General features: G+C 36.7%; 1 protein-coding gene across 2 annotated transcripts; it reads left to right on the top strand.

Annotated features, from left to right (window-relative positions):
• Positions 1–829: 829 nt before the first annotated feature.
• rfx5 (regulatory factor X, 5) lies at positions 830–20819 on the top strand. 2 transcript variants are annotated; one of them, XM_044138351.1, is made up of 11 exons: positions 830–1023; positions 2789–2943; positions 3411–3444; positions 3551–3634; positions 4221–4363; positions 5575–5691; positions 7757–7835; positions 8544–8742; positions 10056–10138; positions 10219–10374; positions 11447–20819. In XM_044138351.1, exons 2-11 carry the CDS (start codon positions 2822–2824, stop codon positions 12521–12523), a joined length of 2094 nt encoding a protein of 697 aa, XP_043994286.1. In that variant the 5' UTR covers positions 830–1023; positions 2789–2821; the 3' UTR covers positions 12524–20819. The 2 variants fall into 2 exon arrangements, with proteins under 2 accessions (XP_043994286.1, XP_043994288.1); XM_044138353.1 differs by having other exon boundaries at positions 831–1023; positions 3551–3633; positions 4241–4363.
• The last annotated feature ends 658 nt before the right edge of the window (positions 20820–21477 follow it).

Genomic DNA, 21477 nt, shown 5'->3' with positions numbered 1-21477 from the left:
TTACTACCACTTTGTCTAAAAATATTATTAAATAAGGAAGTAAACTCTTTCTTAAGGTAAAATAAACACATTTTGTAACAACTCACTATATATATTTTTACATTGAATCTAACTCTACTTTTAATCTAGTTATTTGCTTTATGTAAACATGAATGGTTTCTTTATGTAAAGATTTCAGCATTCATTAAATCAACCATTGTAAGAGTTGAATACATGATAAACTTTTTTTTCAAATTGATTTACATCAGAGATTCAGCAATGAGTCAGGAAATGTTTCCTTGATTGGCATGTTAAGTGTAAGTAAATATCAAAAAATGTTTAAAATTCCTAAAACTAAACTCCTACCATTTTACACTTTATAAACGTAAGTGAGATATTTTATTTCTCATAAAAAGAGGTGATCTTTTACTTCTTGTTTAATTTAAAACTAATACATCAGTTGAAAAAGATCAAAATAAACAGCAGCATGTTTTTTTCCTACTTATTGTTTATTTAAATAAATTTGAATATACTGCGTTTGAAATTGGAACGTCAGACAAAGAAAACAAAATTTTGTTATTCTGGAAAACCGATATCGGTACATTTGTTTGATTTGTGTAATATCACTTTATGTTTAAAGACAAAACTTTATTAAAGTTTATTAAACAACTATTTAATGGTTTAATAAATAACTTTCAAGGTAGAAAAGGAACGATAAGCAGTTGATATGATGACTGCAGCTCTTGTTTTCGTGTTCGTTTCATATCTTTGTCTTATCAGGGGGCTGTTACTAGGTAGATTTCATAAGATAAATTCATCTCTTTTGTAACTGGGCAGACCAGGACACGTTGTCCAATCAGAAAATTGCCTGACGAAAAAATGTTTCCGCTTAGCCAATGAAATGGTGCCTAATTTGGGTATCTAAGGGGATTTTTGACAGCGGACCAATTGCAATAGACGTTGCCTTTGTAGTCAGGCAGACATAGTATAGTTGTCCAATCACAAAAAAATCTGAAAGGGGATTTTTGCTGTATCTTGGTTCAGGTACTTTCTTTTTTCTTTTTAAAATAAATACTGCAATGTGAGTCACACAGTAAGCCTTACATTAATAGTATATTTAATTACCTATTATCTTGAATTATTTTTAAATTCTAAATGACGCTCATAAACGTGTTTGGTAGGGCTTTCTTCGCTTACTAGCTAATGCTAATGACACTATGTAGCTAACTGAGTAGTTAACCGCTCTAGTCGCTTTAATATCCGTATCTTTTGGCTAAAACGCATGTTTATATCCTCTGTAGATTCCAGATGTTTGTTAAACGTGTCCTTGATCAACCCAGCTATTAAATGTCTTTCCTTTTGCCGCATCTGCGATGGATGTGAGTGTTGCCCGCTAGCCCGTTAGCTCCGCAGTAGCATGTACACTTGCGTCTGTGTGTGTTTTGTAGTAAATGGCAGGCACATGACCACCGGCGCTGCGCCCGCTGTAAACACGGCAGTCAGAGCTGACATGGGATCTTCGGCATTTCCACTAAAACCCGGCGGGCTGTAAGGAGGGGCCGCGGCCGAGGACGGGCTGCGTTCGCTTCTGGTCTTTATATTCCTTCCGCTCCTGTTGTGATAGTTTAGTTCACCAGTACCCTGTCAGCCAGCATGTGTCTTTACCCGGCAGCCAGCGGGCCCTTTTTATTATTACAGCCGGTCAGAGCGGAACCGGTTTGGATTCTGGGTTTAATGACAGCACGAAGCGATGCTAAAGCGAAGCGAGCGGCATAATTGTTAAGAATGACAACTGTGTTGGATCAAAAATAAGTGGCTATTTAAATTGATTTTCTTCTGTCACTGAATCCTACAGCTCAATTCTCCAGTCTTTGTTTGACAAAAACAATTAGAAAAAAAGTTCGGCCCAGATTTACCTGTAGTACACACAATATAGAGAAATATTTAGGTGTTTGTGGTGTCACCGCCTGAATTGTGTTTATTTTTTAGGCCTCCAATTTGCTATATTGCAATAGACATGTTCGTATTTTAAGCTGGAAGTCCGTGAAAACCTAAACTTTGTTTTTTTCCTTTAAAAATATATTCTTATAATTAAAAAAATGAAATAACATTTTCTATTTTTAAGAATTTTTTTAAAATTTACTATATAAATGTTCTTGGTGCTGCACCTTTTAGTGTGTTGAGAAATTTTAATATTCATAATAGTGATTTTTTTAAAACACTTTTTCGGTTGTGCAAACTCCTGCTTTCCCTTCCATTTATTTATCAACCAACTGATAAATCAATCAGTGAACTGAACTATTGAACAACATATTTCGAACATTTCACAGTAGATGCTGCATATTGTCAGTCAACAAAACAATATAAAATGAAAAGTAACTGTAGGTATGGCACAAAAAAACTAACACAAAGACAATACAAATAAAAATGTTTTAAATATTTATTTTTAACCTAAAAATATATTTTTAAATTTCATACAAAAAATATAAAATTTCTAGAAAAAAACGAGAAAAACTTAGCTTCAAGTGTCAAAAATCCTCAACTTTTGAAACTCATGAAATTTCCAAAAGTCGAAAATTTGATTCTTCAAACTCAGAATTTCAATGTTTGTACTGGAAACTTTCTGACATTAATAAAAAAATTTCTGAGTGTTTTGTAGCTAATTTTCAACTTGTCTTTACTAGAAAGTTTCTGAGATTTTAATTTTCTTTTTTTGTATCTACAGCGGCTCTGTTACTGCGTTGTAGTACTGTTTCCAGTCAGGCTCCTGATATCGTTGTTTTAATGTGGCAGGTTTTTGTGTTGTCAGATGTTGGTTCTAAGCACAGGTTAGTCGGTCCAGATGTCGGAGGACCAGCAGCACCAGCGGGCCGACGCCTCCCACAGGGACAAGGGTGGCCTGGAGCCGGGGGAGGGCGACACAGAGCCCAGCATTTTGCTGCAAAAGCTGAGCAGCAACATCTCGTAAGCCATATAAGAACTTCCTCAAAATGATCTGATGCTTTTTAAAGCGTTTTTACTTTTATTATTCTTGTCAATAAGAGAACAAAAGAAAATTGAGTAGTTTAAACTGAAATTTAACTTTTAATGTGAGTTTTAGGCTTGTTTTGCAGAAAATATTTAGAAATAGCCAAATTGATTTCAGAATTTGAACTAGAATATTTAATCTAAAATATTTTGACCATTTAATTAGAATTATTAAGAGTAATTTGAGCTTTTCTTTTAGCAGCTGGTGGATTGGAAGTGAATATATTATTATTAAGAAGCAAACAGCTCCTTTTAGGTTAAATCATGTCAAAAAATATAAACATCTGAAAAAACTAATATTAGTAGGTAAAAATTATTACTGATATATAATTAGTATGTTTTCACCTAAACTTATTTCTGTATAAATGAAATTTTAATGACTTGATTTGTTTGGTTTCTTGCAGAAAGAACGTTCAGACCAAAGTGGATCAAATCTTGGTAAAAACTATTTTTTTTTACCAAGATGTTAAATTTAAGACATTTTTAATCTTAAATTTAAATGTTGCATCTGCAGAATCTAATGCAGGTTTGCTTTGTTGAACAGCAAGACGTTCAGCGCTTCTCAGACAATGACAAGCTGTTCCTGTACCTCCAGCTGCCCTCGGGGCCCAGCTCCGGAGACAAAACGTCAGACTCGTTTATGAACATTTTAAGTTTAAGTTTATGGCAGATTTAGGCTGGTTGCTTAAATGTTGTGTTAAATAAAATAGATGCATGATACCTGAGACAGGCTGTACCTGCTGTCAGACATTTCAATGATATTTTCAGCTCTTTATCTCTATTACGTTATTGTGATTCTTGAAATGGGCAGTGTGGCTTTTGCCCACTGTGATATGATCTGCATTAATGTCAAAAGAAGGAAAAAAAACAAAAAGCGAATGCAGCTTTTGTTATTCCAGTTAATTGGGATAAATAACTTAAGATACAACTATGTAGTTTTGGTCTATTATAAAGTGGATTTTGTGCAGACCTGAAGCTTCTTTTACTTACAGCTTGCCTTTGCTTGCAGGCAAGCTGTAAGTAATATAACTATATTCTGCGGCCATATAGTTATGGCCGCAGAAAATCATTCCAAGGGCCACAAATGGCCCACGCGCCACACTTTGATAACCTATGGTTCAAGCCGTTGTTAAATTTACCTAATAAGTCCAGTTTTCTTCTGATTCTTATCATTGTTAATGGATGGTAGATGTATACCTGAATATAATTGCGCATGTGTGTGTGTGACACCCAGTGGTGGCGACCCGAGTTCATTCAACACAGCTGACCAGCTGCACACCTGTAACTGGATTCGGAGTCACCTGGAGGAGCATTCAGACACCTGTCTGCCCAAACAGGACGTCTACGAGACGTACAGGTGGGGAAACGCACACAGACAGACACACCCTCATTACAACAACAGAGTAGCTGCGTTTCCATTAACCATAGAGTTAAAAAAAAGAAAACCCACTCACATCCATCGCAGTTGCTAGTTAAAAGCAAATGCACTTAATAACTGGGTTGATCAAAAACACTTTTAACAAACATCCGGAATCTACAGAGGATATTAACCTGCGTTTGTGCTAAAAGATACGGATATTAAAGCGACTAACTCTGTAAGCTATTCAGTTAGCTACATAGTGTCGTTAGCATTAGCTAGTAAGCGAAAAAAGCCCTACCAAACACGTTTGTGAGCGTCATTTAGAATTTAAAAATAATTCAAGGTAATAGGTAATTAAATATACCAATAACGGTGACTCGCATTCAGGTATTTTCTTTAAAAAGACAAAACAAAAAGTACCTCAATCACTACAGCAAAAATCCTCTTTCAGATTTTTTGTGATTGGACGACTGTGGTATGTCTGCCTGACTGCAAAGGCAACGTCTATTGCAATTGCAATTATTCCAAAAATCCCCTTGGTTACCCAAACTAGGCACCATTTCATTGGCTAAGCGGAAAAATGTTTTCGTCAGACATTTTTCTGATTAGACAATGTGTTGTGTTATAAAATAGATGAATTTCTCTTATAAAATCTACCTAGCAACAGCTTGCTGATAAGATAAAGATATGAAACAAGCACAAAAACAAGTATTACAGTACTCGTACCAACTGAAATATATTTATTTCATAAAACTGCAATGGAAACGCGTTTCGAATCACAAGACTGATGATACTACTGACAGAAACGACAAAGAAGGTAACAGGAAGTAGTAGGACAATTATGTTTTTTGGACAATGTGCACCTCAAGCATTACACAGTTATAAAAACTTTTGTGTCATTCAGAAGTGTTGAATTCATAGCTCAAATTACCCATAATGCCGCATATTGAACTGCTCCCAAGTATAAGACGCAGAAGCCTCCTCTAATGGCTGAGTTATGAATACTTTATATTACTGTTTATATCCGTCACTGCTGTGATTTTGAATGACTTATTAACGTGTGATTCTAACTTTATTTCTTGTTTAATAAAAACCGCAGTTGAAAAATTGTGTTTTTGACATTTGCAGAATATTGACAAAGATTTGCGCATATTTTGTAATGGAATCGCAGCCTTTGATGTTCTGATGATGTAGTCTGTGTGCTGCAGGAGGTACTGTGAGAACTTGCAGCATCGACCCCTGAGCGCTGCCAACTTTGGGAAGATCATCAGAGACATTTTCCCCAACATCAAGGCGAGGCGACTCGGTGGCAGAGGACAGTCCAAATATCCTTTAAACCGCTGCGTGAAGCAGCCTGACTCATTCTTTAGGTTTAATCTGATACTTTTGAAGATTTTCCACTTAATTTGATTTAATTAAAGATTTCAAAATGTAATAACCAAATTATTTGATTCAGGGGTATTTAAGGAGGGACAAAATGCGCTGTACAATGGCTTTGCAGGAGGCTCTACTTTTGCTTTTCAAAGATGTACAGTTATATAATTGCGCATTTCTTTGGAGCCATTTTCACATGCCAGTGTAAACATGGAGTTTGGGGATGGAAAGCAGCTGCTTATTTGGATTTAAAGTGACAGAGGCCCTAAAAACGGCTCATTCTGAAAGGAGCTGAAAATAGGCAGAACTGATCAGACAAAATTTCATTATCTCAGAATGATTTTGTGGAACAAATCCAATGAACGTGTTTTGTTCAGACCATAGATCTGTACTATCCTGTTCAAGGAAGCATAATAGTTCACGTTTAGCAATAAATCAGTGTATCAGGTTCAGATACAGAGGTAATGTATCACTCCTCTTTCTCTATGTCTATCGCACATTTAATTTGTGGAAAGTCTCTGAATGAAACTGAATGAAGGGACGATGCTTTGCCAAATCTCATGAATTTATTCTTGTTATAAAAGTCAAAATTTCCCTGCAGCTGTTTACGAGTGCAGCTGCAAAATGTCTGAATGATGTAATGTTTAGGGTTGAATTTGAGCCCAGAGCCGTCCAGATTATTGATGATATTTTCATCTGCTACAGTTTAACCCCACTATGCTGGTTATATTATGGTAAGATGTAGCACAGGAATTTAAACCTGACATATTATGCTTCCTTGAACAGATTAGGATAAGTATAGGGTCTATACAAAATATGTTCATTACATTTTTTGCATGAAATCATTTTTAGAGGATGAGATTGTAGTCTGGTTCCTTTCAGGGCCTCTTGTCACTTTAAATCCAAAAAAGCTGCTGCTGGCCACACTGCCCAACTCAACATTTACACTGTCACGAGAAAATTGCTGCAAACAGATGCGCAATTATACAACTGTACACCTTTGAAAAGCAGAAGTAGAGCCTCCTGTATAACCATCAAGAATGCAGCAAGTGGCTTCTGGATAGTGAGTCAACCTCAAAACATTTGTCTTTTCCAGCAGCCATTGTACAGCGCATACAGCGGTAAAACCAGCTGACCAAATGCGCTGGAACGCAGTTTGGGTTGCTAGGTAACGGCCTGGGCTCGGCTGGAGTTGCTAGGTAACGGCGCAGCGCCTATAGAATGTGACTTATCAGACGGTTTTTGAAACGATGTGCAGGGTAAATTTTTACTCTTTGTAACTTGGCAGACATGCTATTTTATTTATATAATTATAAGTAATTTCCACTATCAGTAATAATGTGTCTGCTGGTCATTATCTTTCATTAAAACCCTGATTGATGACTGTGTGTTGAAGCACTGCAGAGTTACGGTCAGTTGAAGTTTGTATATCAGGTGTTGTCCAAGTGTCCGAATGGCACACTTGGACAACACCTGTACATCCTCAAAAATAAACTTGTCCAAAATTACATTTCTTTTTGTGCTATCTTGATCCATCTTGAAATCCACGAGCAGAATACTTTATTCTACAGATTTATAGTATTTATTGTATTTTCCGCTCCATACATTCAACTCTCAATGTGCTTTTACAAGAAATAAAAATGAAAAATCTGGGGGAATCAAAATATTTCAATTTCTTTTGTGTTACAAATGCGATAGCTACGAACTACTTACAGTTAAAGTATTTTTGACTCCAAAAATAGAAAATTTAGCTTGTCATCTTCATAAAGAGACCAAGCTTTTGCATGTACTCCAAATTGTTCAGGAACAGCAGCTGATTTAATTTGTGTTTTCAGCCGTTTTTGGTGATTTTGGTGCCGCCAGTTGAGGGGTTAATCCTGAATTTGACCAACTCCCAGCTGCTTAGAGCTTAATGTCATTTATCTAAAATGTATCAGTGCAGCATACGTTAGATTGTTAGAGTGAGTCAGATGGCTGCAGTTGCTGGTTGAATTCCTTAACCTGTGTGGCTGATACGTACTGTTATAGTGGCATCAGGAGGAAGACGGTTCTGAACATGCCTCTGCTGCCCAACCTGGACCTGAAGAACGACCCGGTACTCACTCACTAACTACAATCCTTCCAGTACTTCCAATCCTACTCCACCATGTTATTATGTAAACTAGAGCTGGTGCCAGGATATCAAAAACTGGTCAAAAATGATACAAAAATTATCTAGTCTACAACTAGTGATTATTTTACTAATCGATTATTCTGTCGATTAAAAGGTTGGGTTAAATAATAATACATGAAGCTGATTAAACCAATGAATTGTTTTAAGCCTGAAGTAATTTTTATGGATACTTAGTGGGTTTATTTGTTAATTTCATGTTTTTACATGTACTTTCTTTTAGCTTTGCTTTTCATTAAGCCGGGTAAAAGGCAAAAAGTCACTTTTGAGCAGAAACAGTTTTAGCTGTAGTTCTAAAATGTTTCTTCTTGGAGTCGTGACGATTTTGTGACTCTTGACACATTAAATGTACTTATCTACCTATAAAATAATTGTTAAAATGTTAAAACACAAATTTTAAAATGTTCAATCTCATGTTTTGAGGTTTTAGGTTCAGGAACTTTGGACAAAAGTAAATAGATAATTGCTGCATTTGATATTTATTGTTGTCAAATTACCTTTTTAGGATTTAATTCTTCCACCATTTTGGAAAACGATCAGTGTTCTTATTTTAAGGTAATAAATAACTGGCTAAAGTATAAATAATCCCAGTTTAGCTGATTTTCTGCTCTGTGTGTTGCCCCTGGTCTCCAGTCGGAGCTGACCGAGCTGGTCCAGACCTACAAACAGGAAGTGACGGAGGCGGCCTGCGAGCTGATCTGTGATTGGGCCCAGAAGATCCTGAAGCGATCCTTCGACACGGTGGTGGAGATCGCTCGCTACCTGATCCAGGAGCACATCGTCAACCCTCGCTGCAACCAGGCCAAGCTCGTCACGTCCGCTGCCCTCGCAGGTCTGACTCGTTACGCCATTAGAAACTGGTTTTTGTTTTTGGTAATCTGGACAAACTTGTGTAGGTCAGATTTTTCCCCCAATCATTCTCTCACGTGTTTCAGATCATCAAACGAATTTTGACTCCAGACAAAGATTCATTTAGGCCAGGGGTTTGTAATCTGTTTCTCTTAATAACTTTGGCAAAAAGTAATAAAAAAAAAACCCTAACTAATATATTTTAATAAACAGATAATAAATGCTTTAGCACCATTTTTTAAAGGAATAATTCCACTAAAAATCCACCAAAGAATGACTCCAAAACAACCCGTCATATTTTTTAGGTCTTTTTTCTGTCGTCATCGGCTTGGAAACTATTTGCTTTTCTAAAATCAAAAATCAGTTTATTGGCCAAGATTGTGACCCAAATAAGAATTACTTCAGTGTCAGACATTAGGTATAAATATGTAATATATGTCTTTTGCCTGATAATTAAATTAATTAATTTATTTATTTATTTATTTATATTCAGTCATGTTTAAATTACAATACACATATATAGTTATATGTATGTCTATATATTTACATTTTTAATTTGATTATTTTACATATACATTTTTATTGCTTATGGTTATATTTGTATTATTTATATTTATCACCTTGGATGGAGCAGCTTGTCAATTTATAAGCAGTTTCCCCTCAGTGATCAATAAAGTCTATTATATTCTATTCTATTCTATAAACTTTAATCCGTTTACCAGGTTTATTTTTACAGCACATTTGAGCAACAAGGCCGTTCAAAGTGCTTTACAGAAAACAGAAAATATAAAACCATTAAACATTACATTTTGTCCACTGCCATCGTTAAACTCTCGAGGAAATAAAATATTTTTTACAGCATTTTCTATAAATATCAACAAACCGTCGATGATAATGTATCAATCGAAATCATTGCAAACTTTTTTTGCTAGTTCTAAGCTTGTGGCTTGGTTATTGTTGTCATAGCAACTCCATAGCAACCGCCTGCCAAGACGGCCGTCGGTTACAGAGTTCACAGAACTACGTATTCCCTCCAGAAGCTTGAATTAGTGTCTTTTGTTTGTTTACTGATCAGTTACGATAATAAAGGCAGAGCAAATTTATTTGTTAAACATTTGTGCTTTCATGTTGTCCAAAAGTTTCGACACAACAGGCAATGAGGTTAACCCTCGATTTATTCCTCAGGAGTGTCTTATTTCCAGTTATAAGGATTTAAACATATTTTAATGTGAACGCTGCAGTGATCATAAAAACTCTTCTTCTGGGGTTATTTGTCATCTTTCTCCTGCTCCGCAGGCGGTCCAGCTAAAACCCATAAAGTCATAAAGAAAACTCCTGTGATTTCTCCAGCTGACGGAGACGGAGCCGCAGACCAGAAGGTTTGTTTCCGACCGATCGATCGCTCTCCTCGTTGAGCTGCGCCTGCTGCCGCTCACCGCTGCTTCCTGTCTGTTTACAGAAGGAACAGGGAGACCTGTCCTCGTCTTCACCCAAGATGTCTTCTGGGGACAAATCCACATCGGCCGTCCCCAAGCCTTCCTCAGCAGACGCTCCTCCTCCTCTTCCTCCTCCTCCTCACGCCTCCTCTACCTCCTCTGCCTCTCTGCAACCAGCAGTGAGTCAACGACCCGACACAATTTAATTTTCTAAACGTAGCTGAGATGTAGATAATGAGGGACATAAAAAGTATTCACATCCTTTAAACTTTTCCCCATTTTATCAGGTTTACTCCCAAAATTTTAGTGTGTTTGTTTTGGATTTTATGCAACTGAAAGTCAAAATATACTAAATATTTTACAGTCAGGAATCAGAAAAATATCTGCACATTCTAACAAGTCAGTATCCTACAGTCTGGCCCTAGTATCCCTTCTAACAGAAGGGATTAGTGGGAAAAAAAATCCACTGTTTAAAAATATTTCCTGTTATTTTTAATTTAAAAGCAAGGAAAAAAATGTATTAAAATTTAGTGGAAACAGACGGCGCCACATTAAAGCTGCAAGATGTAACTTTTAAAAATATGTTATTTTTACATATTTGTTAAAAGTGTGACCATGTTGTAATTGTTTAATATGAGACAGATAATCTATGAAAGTATCAACTTTTCCACTTCCTCCTAGAGCATTTTTTTACTGTCTGAAAAAATGCATCACTCCCGAAAAAAACAGCCAATCAGATCCAGGAGGCAGGTGTTAGTGCTGTCAATCAACCTCTTGAACAGGCTGCTAAATGTGTTTATGGTAGAGAAACAACTTACCGTTACAGGAAATCCTGTGAGCATGCTAACTAGCCTTAGCATTTGAGGCAGGCTATGAACCAGCTGTAGCAAAGCAGATGGTGAACATCAGAGTGATTGACAGCGCTAAGACCCTCCTCCTGTCTCTGATGACTTGTTTCTGACTGAGGGGAGTATTTCTGCAGTTAGCATTGTGAGAAAGCAGAAGAGCTTGATTTTTTTTTTTTTCACAGACTATATAATTCTGTCATATTAATTTTAGCAAATAAGTAAAAAAAAATTTTTATAAACTGTGAAGTTTGTGGTTGAAGTTGACAAGGTGTGGAAAAGGTTCAAAGGGTTTGATTACTTTCTCAAAGCAACGTAGGTCAGTCTGTAGGCAGGATTAAATGTTTTTCGGTGTTTGATGAATCAACATGGCGGCGTGTTTGACGCGTCTCCGTTGGCGCTGCAGGTGGAGGCGTTCATAAAGCAGTTACCCAGAATCCTTCCTCGCAGCACCGTCCCTGACAAGAGCTTCTCCGTCCGCTCCGCTGTGCCCCCACAGGCGCCGGCGGACGCCTCCGCCGTCGGCGTGCCGTCTGCACATGGAGGCGCCGCCGCCGTCACCGCTCCTGCCAACAGCGGTGGGGTGAAGGTCATCACCATGACGACGCTGCCCCAGCAGCAGGGCAGGACGTTGCCAGTGATGATTCTTCCTCAGAGCTGTTTGTCCTTTGAGGCGGAGAAGGTAGCTCCACCCCCTTCTCTGTCTGCCCAGCAGCACGCCGTGGCGGCGCCGACCTCGGTGGTCCAGAAAGCTCGGGGCGCCGCCGCCAAGCGACCCCAGGAGGGGGAAGTGTCATCCGTTGGTGTCTCAGCCGCTTCCTCTCTCAGCACTTCTCCGGTTAAACGGAAACGTGGCCGGCCGAGGAAACCCCGACCTGAGGACGCGGTTCCATCCCCATCTCCTCAGCCGCCACCACCTCAGCCGCCGATTATCACGCCATTGACCGGCGGCGTCATCCAGAAGGCGACCTCTTCCTTGTCATCCGCCGCGCAGACGGTGGTGGAGCTGGTGATCCAGGAGCCGCCGGGGCTGGTCCTGGGTCAGCTGCCCGCCATGTCCGACCCGGCCCACCGGCTGGTGGACCCCCGTGGCGTGGTGGTGCAGTGCCAGCCGGCCAGCGCCGCAGACCCGGACAGCCAGGTGAGGCCCGTGCTGCTCTTCCACAGCCCTGGGAACCCCAGCTGGGAGCGGACCCCCATGGTGGAGGTGATCCAGAAGGCGCCGAGGCCGAACAACAACAGCGGTGGCGGCGGCGGGCTCGGCATGGCTCCGTTCCCGCCGCTGCCCGCGCCCACGCTGCATGAGGAGCAAGGCGAGGTGGAGATCACGCTGACGCCGGTGGAGGTTCACGTCAACCCACCACCTGCCTCCACCTCCTCTGCTGCTCCTGCCTCCTCCCTCTCAATCTCCTCCACCATGGTGGTAAAGATTGAGGAGGAGGAAGTAGACAACAGCCCCCCACCCCAGAAAGGAGGACATTAGCTTTCATCAACCACCTACTTCTGTATTCACTCAGATTTTACCTCAAGACTCCCGCCCCCTCCTCCTTGCATCCTCGTCCTGATTGGTGGAAATCCCAGATTGGCTGGAGCACGAAAGCCAATCCAGTAGGATAAATGAAGCCAGGAAGTCTACACTTTAACTGCATGTTTGTTTGTGAGCGACATGTGGTTCACACTGCAAAAACACAAAATCTTACCAAGGATTTTTGGTCTAGTTTCTCAAGCAGATATCTTACACTTGAAACAAGACAAAACTAACTTACAAGTAAGTTTTCAGCAAGATATAGGAGCTTGTTTTAAGTCAATAATACTTGTTCCACTGGCAGATTTCTTCACTTGCTTCGCACCTGGCACTGTACTGTTACCTAGCAACGCCAGCCAAGCCCAGCCTGTCCCCTAGCAACCAGTTCTAGTTCCACTGGCATTTTTTTTCACTTATAACAAGACTTTTTTCCCCTGCGACATTTGTCCTTGTTAAATAAACTAATAAATGAAATGAAATGTTAGAAGTGCCACTATTACTAGTTGTTTTTCAAGAATTATTTACTTAAAACAAGCAGCTATGTTTTCCTGAAAACTTAGTTGTGAATTAATTTTGTCTTATGTCAAGTGCACGAAGATATTTGCAATAGAAACTAGACCAAAGATACTTTTTTTAAAATTCAGTTTTTGCAGTGTACATCTGAACTACTTCTTGTTCCTTCTTCCTTCCTTGCCTTATTTGCTGTATTTTTAATCCTCCCAAAAATTTCTGTGTTGCAGTTTGTTTGTCCGTGCTTAACTTTAAAAAAAAAAAGAGAGAAAAACTGAACGATAATTGTACTAAAAAAATAACACTGCAAAAAACAAAAAACAAAGTCTTACCATGTAATTTTGGTGTAAATCTCTTGGTACACTTAAAATGAGATATAATTATGTAATGGGTAACTTTTCAGCAAGATACAGACAGTAATTCCTTTATCTTAATGAAAAAATGTTGGTTTACCTGGCAGACTTAAAATAAAATCAAGAATTTTGTTCCATGTTATAAGTAAAATAATTCGTTCTACTTTGTATTTTTCATCAATATTAAGAAATTATTTACTTATCTTGCTGAACAGTTACTTATATGTTACTTTTGTCTCATTTCAGGTGTAGCAAGATATTTGCATGATCTCACTTGGTAAGATTACATTTTTTTGCAGTGTAAAAGAGGAAGGTGCCATGTTTGTGAAACGGGCATCAGGTGGTACATACGGGTTAGATCCTTCTAAAGGTTCTCTGCTAAATGAACCAGAACCAAGCTTTGATTCACCGTTAGTTCTTACAATTTATTCCTGAGGAAGTTGTTGAAGTTCTAATAATATTTAACAGTTTAGTAAATGTGAATTAAAGCTTGGTTCTGCTCTGCTCTTCTAAAGAGTTCCTTTGTTTTAGCAGATTTGTGTTTTTATCTGAGTGAGCTTTATACATGTCTCTGATTGCGTGTTTGAAAGATTAAAAACGTAAATTTACTCATTACTCAGAATAATATATCAAGTAAAATTAGTCATTTTATATAGAAAAACAACAGTTTTATACATAAACTTAACAAAGTCAGAATTATTCCAGAAAACGTAGCTGAAGAGTTGGAATTGCTCTTGTAGATTTCAGAAGATTTATTCCTAAAAAAAATTAAATCTGGAACATATGAGGTTGAGTTTGAAAAGGTAAGAAAAGCTGCAGAAACAGAAACGGTTTCCTGTAAATCGAGAACCAAAAACGACGGTTTTATTTAACTGTCAGCTAAAAGGCTTCAGCTGCTTAACTTACAACCGATTAAATGTTGATGTTCCACTAAAACATTCAGAATTGATCCAAATGTTGCAGTTTTCTTTAATAAAACATTAGCCCCTTTCAGACCATACTTCGGCTAGAAACATTCCAATTAAATCTGCTTTTTAAGGGTAATTTATATCACATAAGTTCTTCATGTAAGTCACATCACTCTGATTTAACTGTATTTGTACAATAATTTACAACAAAGATGCATTTAACTCATCCAACTACTTTTATTTATATTATAAGAAGCAACAATTTCTCCCAACTCTTGGTGGAGTAATATCTTTAATTCCTGTTGGAATTATAACATTTAGATATTTTGACTTAAACAAATTTACACATTTGCTAAATTTTGTGGTGCTTGGCTTGAAGACATGGCTTAAAAATAACATTTCAGATTTTTCCATACCATACAATAAAATAAAAAAAAGCTAATTGAAAATGTTTTCAAACATTGGTTTTATGTTTGAAAAGCCAAACTAATTTTTAGTTTTAACTAAAACTAATCCCTTTTAGTTGTACGATGGCGTGTTAAGGCTAGGCCATCAAAATGTTTGTTGAGTTACAAGAATATTAGCAGAATAAAGATGCATTTTTAAAAGAAGAATGTCTTTAAATTCTGAGAAAATAGCTTATAGTCGACGACGTCTGACGTGATCCGATCAGTCTGTGTGTATTTTTCTTTAAAATAGTTTTAAGGTCCTATTTTATTTTTTGCAGTCAATAATAATTAGCTAAAGCACCACATATGTCCTTATTTTTAAAAACTGATACCAAAGTATAACTTCACAAGATGCTCAACATTCCTCATTTAAATTTTTTGTTTATTTTTGTCCTAATATTACAACTGTGATTATGATATAATGTAATAATATAATAATAATTATATCATAATATAATAATATTATGATTTAATTATGACTTTATTGTCATAATTATATAAAAATAGAAAATACAAATTGAAAGTCCAAATAAACAGAATCTGTGAAATACACTTGGCAAGCTAGATGGTCGAAACACATTGGAAACCCATTTTTACACACTGGAAAAAAGATTTCCAATAAAAATCCAGACTTTAAAAAAAAAAAAGTATCTTCAACAATCACAAATTGGATTAATCGATAAATTAGATTTATCTCCCAGCCTGATGCTTCACTAGTTCAAACTCCAATAAAAACTGACAGTGTAGAAATTTTCTTTCTGTCTTCCTGTTTCTTGGTCCAAATGCTTCAAATGAAGGCAAGTATTCAAAAGAAAATACTGCAATCACAGGTTGAAGTGTATGATCTGAAAAGGGCTACTGACACTAAACAGAACTTATTAAAATAAAAAAATATGAAATTGGGAGAATAGATTATGCAATGTAGACTGTGAGCTAAAGAAAATTGTAAATGCTAACAATAATTTCTTCAGCTCAGGCAATAGTAGAGCAAAGCACAATGTAATCTGCCACATAGCACTAACACATTGAGAAGCAGTAAAATGTATTAATTACTGGCTGATATTTGCGCTGTTGTTGGTTTCTGTGGTGAAGTTTTAGATTACACGTTTAACCTACGGGTTGCTTCGCTGTTGTACGTTGCCATTGTGACCTTTGCCCCAATTCCAGCCACCTGTTGCAGCTACATCACAGTCAGCAATGTGACACCATTTTCTTACTTTCTTTGATGGCTGTCGAAGAAAATATTTTCGCTGCCTTATTTTGACTTGATTTTTGCTAAGCTTAAATTCAAATATCTCAATATATAAACCAAGTAACTCAGGACTGTTGGATAAAGAATAGAGGGAAAAATGTTGCTGAAGGAGTAAATTTCCACCAAAAAAACGCTGAAATTTTTCTTTTGCGTTTATATTTTTTTGCAAAAAATAAAATAAAAAGTACAGTTTTCATTAATTAAAGTCAAAATTGTACAATATTAAAACTTGGAAAAGTCAAAAAGAGGTTTACTGAGGTTAAAAAGTCGGATATTTGCCACAAAATAATTACAATTGAGTTGGTAAGAGTAGAAGCACATGAGGATTTTTTTGAGAGTGAATTGTAAATTTTATTTCTTTATCTGATACCGACATGGTTCTGGTTTTAATCATGGAAAATTTGCTTATGTTTCTTCAACGTCGGTGAATATCCATGTTTTTTCTTGTAAATATGTGAAATTAATCTCAAAACTTACGAGTTTTCTCGGGTGAAAATTTTCTCCTTCTGAAACATTTTTGTTTTTGTTCTTTTAACCTTGAGATGAACATTTTCAACAAAAACATCTCAAATCTCTCAGAAGTTTTTCCAGATCTCTTTATTTTTCTCACAGTTAATATGCAAAACAGATAATTTCTTCTTTCACCTTCTCATTTTTGGAGGGAGTTGCTATGGAAATGTCACATTGCTGACACTCTTCACCTCTACCAAACGTTCTGTCGCTCCACTGGCGGGCGTCTTTTTCTTCTTCGTTGGTGCTACAATGCCATAGGGCTCCATTACTTTGTCTGTCCTGCCTGTTTTTTCACCATGTGACCACAAATTTGTAAAAAAAAAAAAGAAAAAAACACAAAGAAAGAAAAAAGCCAGTTTGTGGACTTGTGTAAAATGTCTGTCCTCACACATAGTGCTTTTTTCTGTTGGAGGGACACTGAAAATATCAAGACTGTTATATGAAAAAAAAAAAATCAACCTTGTTGCGTTGCGACACAAGAAAACTGCTTGATTATACGCTCACTGCCCTAAATTTATCATTTAAAAGAAGCACGATTATTGATGTTAGCCGTTCGCCTGAGTTTGGTGAAGTGCCAACATGATTCATTGGTGAACTGAAACAAACGTTGCACTGCTAGAGTTTAAAGATGGACTCTGTGTGTATATTATGAGTTTATTGTACTGAGAAAATACTCTGTCCAGTATTTATGAGTGATGTAGTATTCTGCTTAATTCTTGCACTCTGCTAGAGGCCGACATCTGCCGGCTCAGATTTTTATTTCACCAGCGTAATAACCCTGGTTTAAACTTTACTCAGTTTAGAGTTTAATAGTAATAATAATTAACAAAGGAAAATAAACTCTGTTTTTATATAGAGGTTAAAGTAACTGAAGGGTATTGAGTGGGTAAAAGCAACATTTCACTTGTGGGCTTTGGTTGCAACAATTGAGATTTTAAAGGTTTAATGCAGCAAAGTTCAGGCAGATTTAATTCAAAAGCATCCAGTCAACGTGTTTCTCATCTGACTGATTATTGTGGGTTTAGGGATAAAATATCAAGGCTTAGGAGATGCTTCAGCCGACCATCCATAGGTTCTTTGTTTTCAGATTGCTTCAACGTGTTGTTCCGAGACATAAACTTAAATGGAAACGTTTTCTTCTAAAATGTCCCAAGTCCACACAGACATAAGAAACCAAGACTTTTTTATTCCTTAGACGGGTTCAGTAGTGAAAATTTTTCCCTAATGTATTTGTGTCAACAGCAAAATCGCAACTTTGGTGAAATTGCTGACATGTTAACTTGATCTATGGCCCCAAATACGTCATGCATGACAACAATAATGGCGGATTACATTTTCGTGGTGCTGCTGCTGCAAAATGTTCTATGAAACACTCCACTTGCACTTTTCTGTTTGCACCGACCCGTGGTGTACCAGCGAGGTTAAAGGTTCAGGGGAGTAAAATCAATATTTTGGTTCTTGGTGTTTCTGTTTCTGTGTGGATAAAAACATCTTTGGAAATGGTCGTGGTTTCACGTGTTTTTGAAACCAGCAATCTGTTTTACAAAACCATTCCCCTGTGGATGGAGGGTTAAATTTCACTCCAATAAACACATCATTTGTACTTTACAGCGGCGAGTTAAGGCAACGCTAAGAAAATAATAAATTATGAGAATAAAGTTTTAGTATTACACAAATTAGGACTTTATTTTCTAAATATTATGATTTTATTATCTCTATTGCTTTATTTTTGTATTATTTTATTCATAAAATGCCCCAAATTAGCATAATGCTAAAAATAATTGCATATTATTTTCATCATATTTTGAAGTACCTCTCAGTTGCATTATTTATGGTTCTGATCCTCTTATAAAAAATGGGACATTGCAACTCAAACTGTAGCACATCTTAGTGACTTTGTGCTGTTTTTGTTTTTCTATTTTTTAGCAGTTTCCATAAAGAGATGAGGAAATTAAGACTTACCAGATGTTTAGAAGTCTGGATCTGCAACAGTAACTTACAGTTTGGACTAGATTAAACAGATTTATTTCTGTGTGTTTTAATTTGATTAAATAATGATTATTGTTCTGTCAGCACAAGTTTTTTAAGGTGTTGTGAGATTGTCACCAAAGCCCCGTTAGAGATGATGTTGATCTCTAAGTGAAATGTTGCTTTAGGGGATAAGATGTTTTAAATAGTTCAGGTTCAAACCTGAGGATATTCAGCAGCCGATTCCCCCCAGCAGGACCATTCTGGGCCAAACTGGTCAAACTGGTTGTTTACAGTTATAACTCTAATCTAGCTTTGTTTGGCGCTCACTGATTTATCTGAAAAGATTTATTTTAAAATGCTGTTTGGATGGAGAGCTATGCAGTAAAACAAACGTTTCTGATGTTAGTTTGCATTCTGATCTGGAGTTTTTACTTCAGGGGAAACAAGAAACAATGAGTTATCAGATAACACGTTGACGGAAAGGTCAGAGTTTTGTCAGCTGGTTTGCATGAAAGTCATCAGAAATACCTCGAATTTTAAAGAGGAAAACCGAGTTTGGATTCAGGCAGTTCAGACGCCAGCGTGATTTTTTTCTCTCTGAATTACAGGAACTTTGAATGTTTGAAGCTTAAAAGAAGAGCAAGTATTTGCAGTTTGAGATTTAAAAAAAACCAAGAGTTTGAATTGGTGAAGATGTTGGTAGAAATGGTCTCAAATGTTGGGCATGCCTAGTTTTGGCTAACTCTGGTCCTGCATGGCCTTGCTGGGAGTTTGTATCGGGAACCGAGCTTTGAAAGTGCAAAGCAGAAGAAAACTTTCACTGTGGAAATCCAGAAACGGGTCAGTTTAGCAAAGATAATGAATCGGGATTCGGGTATTGGTGCGATGATGCTGGAGAATCAGACGAAGTCACGCAAACGCTCTCCGATGGCACTTTCTGTTTACACACTGCGAAACACAAAACTTTACCAAGTATGTTTGGTCTGGTTTCTACTGCAAATATCTCTGTGCACTTCAAGTAAGACAAGACTAACTTAAATGTAACTTTTCAACAAGATATAGGAACTTGTTTAAGTCAATATTGATGAAAAAGTTCTAGTTCCACTGGCAGCTTATTTCACTTATAACAAAATATTTTTCCATATATACAGCTAGTTCTTTTTCATCAGTATTAAGGAATTATTTACCTAAATCAAGCTGCTATACATTGCTGAAAAGTTTATACGTTTATTTTGTCTTACTTCAAGTATACTGAGATATTTGCAGTAGAAACTATTCCAAAAATACTTGGTAAGAGCTTGTCTTTTTTGCAGTGCAGCCTGGTGTCACTTTTAACTCCGAAGTATTGTCACTAATTTAGCGAATATAAAACACGTAGTTGTTAAAGTAAATGATATAAACATCCAGCCTGCTCAAAATAATATTCAGACGACTGGATTGGCTGTGATTAAAAACATAAAATTAGCTTTTTTTTTACTTTAAAAGTTGACAATAGCTGCCTTTATTAAGATTTTGTTGCCTAATATCTGTTGGAAACAACATAGAATGTCGAGAGGATAAATAAAATTGATAATAAATTGGAAGATGATCAACTCCGCAGGTAATGTAATGATGGTGAACTCTGAGGTGAAGGAAGCTGTTAGCTGTTAAAAACCCACTCAAGGAAGTCTAAACTTAAGCAAAAAACATTTTTAAAAAGATTCTGCCTTTGCTCTTCCTCTGGAATTCTGGGTAATGTAGTCCTTGAGTGGGGATTTGACACAGCTTTTTTTTTTTTTTAAATTGTCGCTCTCCAAATGAATTTGAAAATTCCCGTATTGTTTAATTTTGCTGTCGGTCTTTTGTTCTGCGTATTGGTGTGTGTCTTTGCTGTTTCAGACAGTTGTACAGCTTGTTGATGTGCAGTCGTTTCCCTCCTTCTTACGGTTGCTCTAAAAATCTTCCCTGCTTTGTTTTATTTGTGAAAGACACTGCCAGCTCTTCGCATGGTTTCCCTGTTGCTGTTTGTTGGGTTGTCTTTATTATCACCTGTAAATGTTGATTTGTTTTCTTTTGTTAACCTGCTGGCTTTATGTGTTTCTTTTTTTTTTTTTTTTTGCACTTTACTTTTAATGTTCCATAATGAGGCTGAGAGGGAGGAAAATATGTTTTGGCTTGGAGATGATAGTTTTGAGTGAAATGCACCTTTATTTTTCCCTGTTTCTGTTGTGAAATTAAAAAGAGTGACGGAGGAGAGAAGCCAGAACATTAATGTGAATCTATTTTCCTACATTGATGGAATAAAAGACGTGACGTTCATTTATTTACTGGTGTTTACTTTATTCCCTCTGTGATCATTTGTCTTTCTACTCTATTCTAATCTTCTCTTTAATTACAAATGAAAAATGTGTATTTTTTGAAAAGGATATAAAATATCCTGAGCGTGGTAATTGAAAGGTTTTCCTGATGAGCTGACGTTGAGAGCTGTGTGGGAAGACAGGATTGTCGTTTCGGTCCAAAACGGAAACGACCAAAAACAGCTGCTTTGTCAATTTTCCTGTAAGAACCTCAGACCCGATGACATCTTAGCTTCAAAATAAAAGGTTTTTCTTTCCATCTGTATCAAACTGGCGCCGAATGAGAATAATTTCAACAATATAAAAGTGGAAAAAAGGGAATGAAATAAGTAGAACTGTCTTCATTTACTGAGATAAAAAGAAAAACATGAAAATGTTATCTATTTTATGTTTGAACAACATTTTAATAATTCATTTTTAAAATCATAAGAATTATATGGCTTTAAAAGTCTTTATGATTTCACCCTCCATATAAGGGTGAAATATTTTGGTGTATTTTAAGTCGTTAAAATTTCTTTTTAGAATCCATTTTAGAGATTTATATATATTTTTAATTTTTGAAATTGAGATAATTACTATTCAGAAATTAACACAATGTACATCTATGCATTGACATATTT

This window comes from Gambusia affinis, linkage group LG14 (genome assembly GCF_019740435.1).
Source record: "Gambusia affinis linkage group LG14, SWU_Gaff_1.0, whole genome shotgun sequence".
In the NCBI taxonomy this organism is placed as follows: Eukaryota; Metazoa; Chordata; class Actinopteri; order Cyprinodontiformes; family Poeciliidae; genus Gambusia; species Gambusia affinis.
This window is presented reverse-complemented; position numbering and strand designations above follow the sequence as displayed.

Excerpts from the sequence above, each read along its gene's own strand:
- rfx5 (XM_044138351.1), top strand. The coding sequence starts at position 2,822 with ATGTCGGAGGACCAGCAGCACCAGCGGGCCGACGCCTCCCACAGGGAC. Across the intron at positions 3,445-3,550 it reads CCAAAGTGGATCAAATCTTG|CAAGACGTTCAGCGCTTCTC; the intron begins GTAAAAACTATT and ends TTTGTTGAACAG. Across the intron at positions 4,364-5,574 it reads GACGTCTACGAGACGTACAG|GAGGTACTGTGAGAACTTGC; the intron begins GTGGGGAAACGC and ends TGTGTGCTGCAG.